This window comes from Eimeria tenella, genomic scaffold (genome assembly GCF_000499545.2).
Source record: "Eimeria tenella Houghton genomic scaffold, Eth_scaff2916, whole genome shotgun sequence".
Classification (NCBI taxonomy): domain Eukaryota; phylum Apicomplexa; class Conoidasida; order Eucoccidiorida; family Eimeriidae; genus Eimeria; species Eimeria tenella.
Genome location: NW_013546115.1, coordinates 1610 through 2356, shown reverse-complemented (window position 1 = coordinate 2356; position 747 = coordinate 1610). Strand labels below are relative to the sequence as shown.

General features: G+C 49.8%; 1 protein-coding gene across 1 annotated transcript in view; it reads left to right on the top strand.

Moving 5' to 3' along the window:
• Positions 1-80: 80 nt before the first annotated feature.
• The window catches only part of ETH_00037100 (uncharacterized protein), a gene marked incomplete at both ends in the record, with an annotated part of 1599 nt that continues 932 nt past the window's right edge, over positions 81-747 (top strand). The window contains one exon of the mRNA XM_013380893.1: positions 81-328. Within this exon, the coding sequence (XP_013236347.1) occupies positions 81-328 (248 nt within the window). The remainder of the gene's footprint in view (positions 329-747) is intronic.

Here is a 747-nt window from a genome sequence, read left to right as displayed (position 1 = left end):
AGCAGCAGCTGCAGCTGCAGCAGCACGTGCAGCAGCAGCTGCGCCAGCAGTTTCTCATCCAGCAGCATTATGTACTGGACATGCAGGAGAGGGAGCAGCAGTTGTTGCTTCAGCAGCAGCAGCAGCAGCAGCAGCAGCAAAGCCCGCACGACCAGCAGCAGCAGCAGCAGCAGCCGTGGGCTCTGTTTTACCTGGAACGGCTGCAGCGGCGGCTGCAGCAGCAGCAGCAGCAGTACCAGCAGCAGCAGCAGCAGCAGCTGAGGCTGCTGCAGCAGCTCGAAGCAGCAGAAGCTTCTTCAGTTGTGGGGTCTCATTTGCTGGCCGATTGGTAAGCAAGTTCAGGTGTACGTACACCTCAAAGGCGCAGCAGCAGAAGCAAACAAATAAATAAATAAATAAATAAATAAGTAATAAGTATGTTGATCATTTGATTAACGCAACGCTAAACCCTACACCCTAAACCCTAAACCCTAAACCCTCGCTTTAGAAGCAATTTGCTTGCTTCTGTTTGCCAAACGACCGAAAAGGGGAAATCAAAAAAAAATAAAAATAAAATAAAATAAAATAAAATAAAATAGAGTAACACAGGCAAAGAGATGCGAAGACACGTGAAACAGCCAAAACAGCAGCAGCAGCAGCAGCAGCAGGCAGCAGCAGCAAATGCAATAGCAGCAGCAGCAGCAATGTTTAGCAGGAAGCAACTCCACCAGGCAGCAGAACCACTTAGCAGCAGGCAGCAAGCAGCAG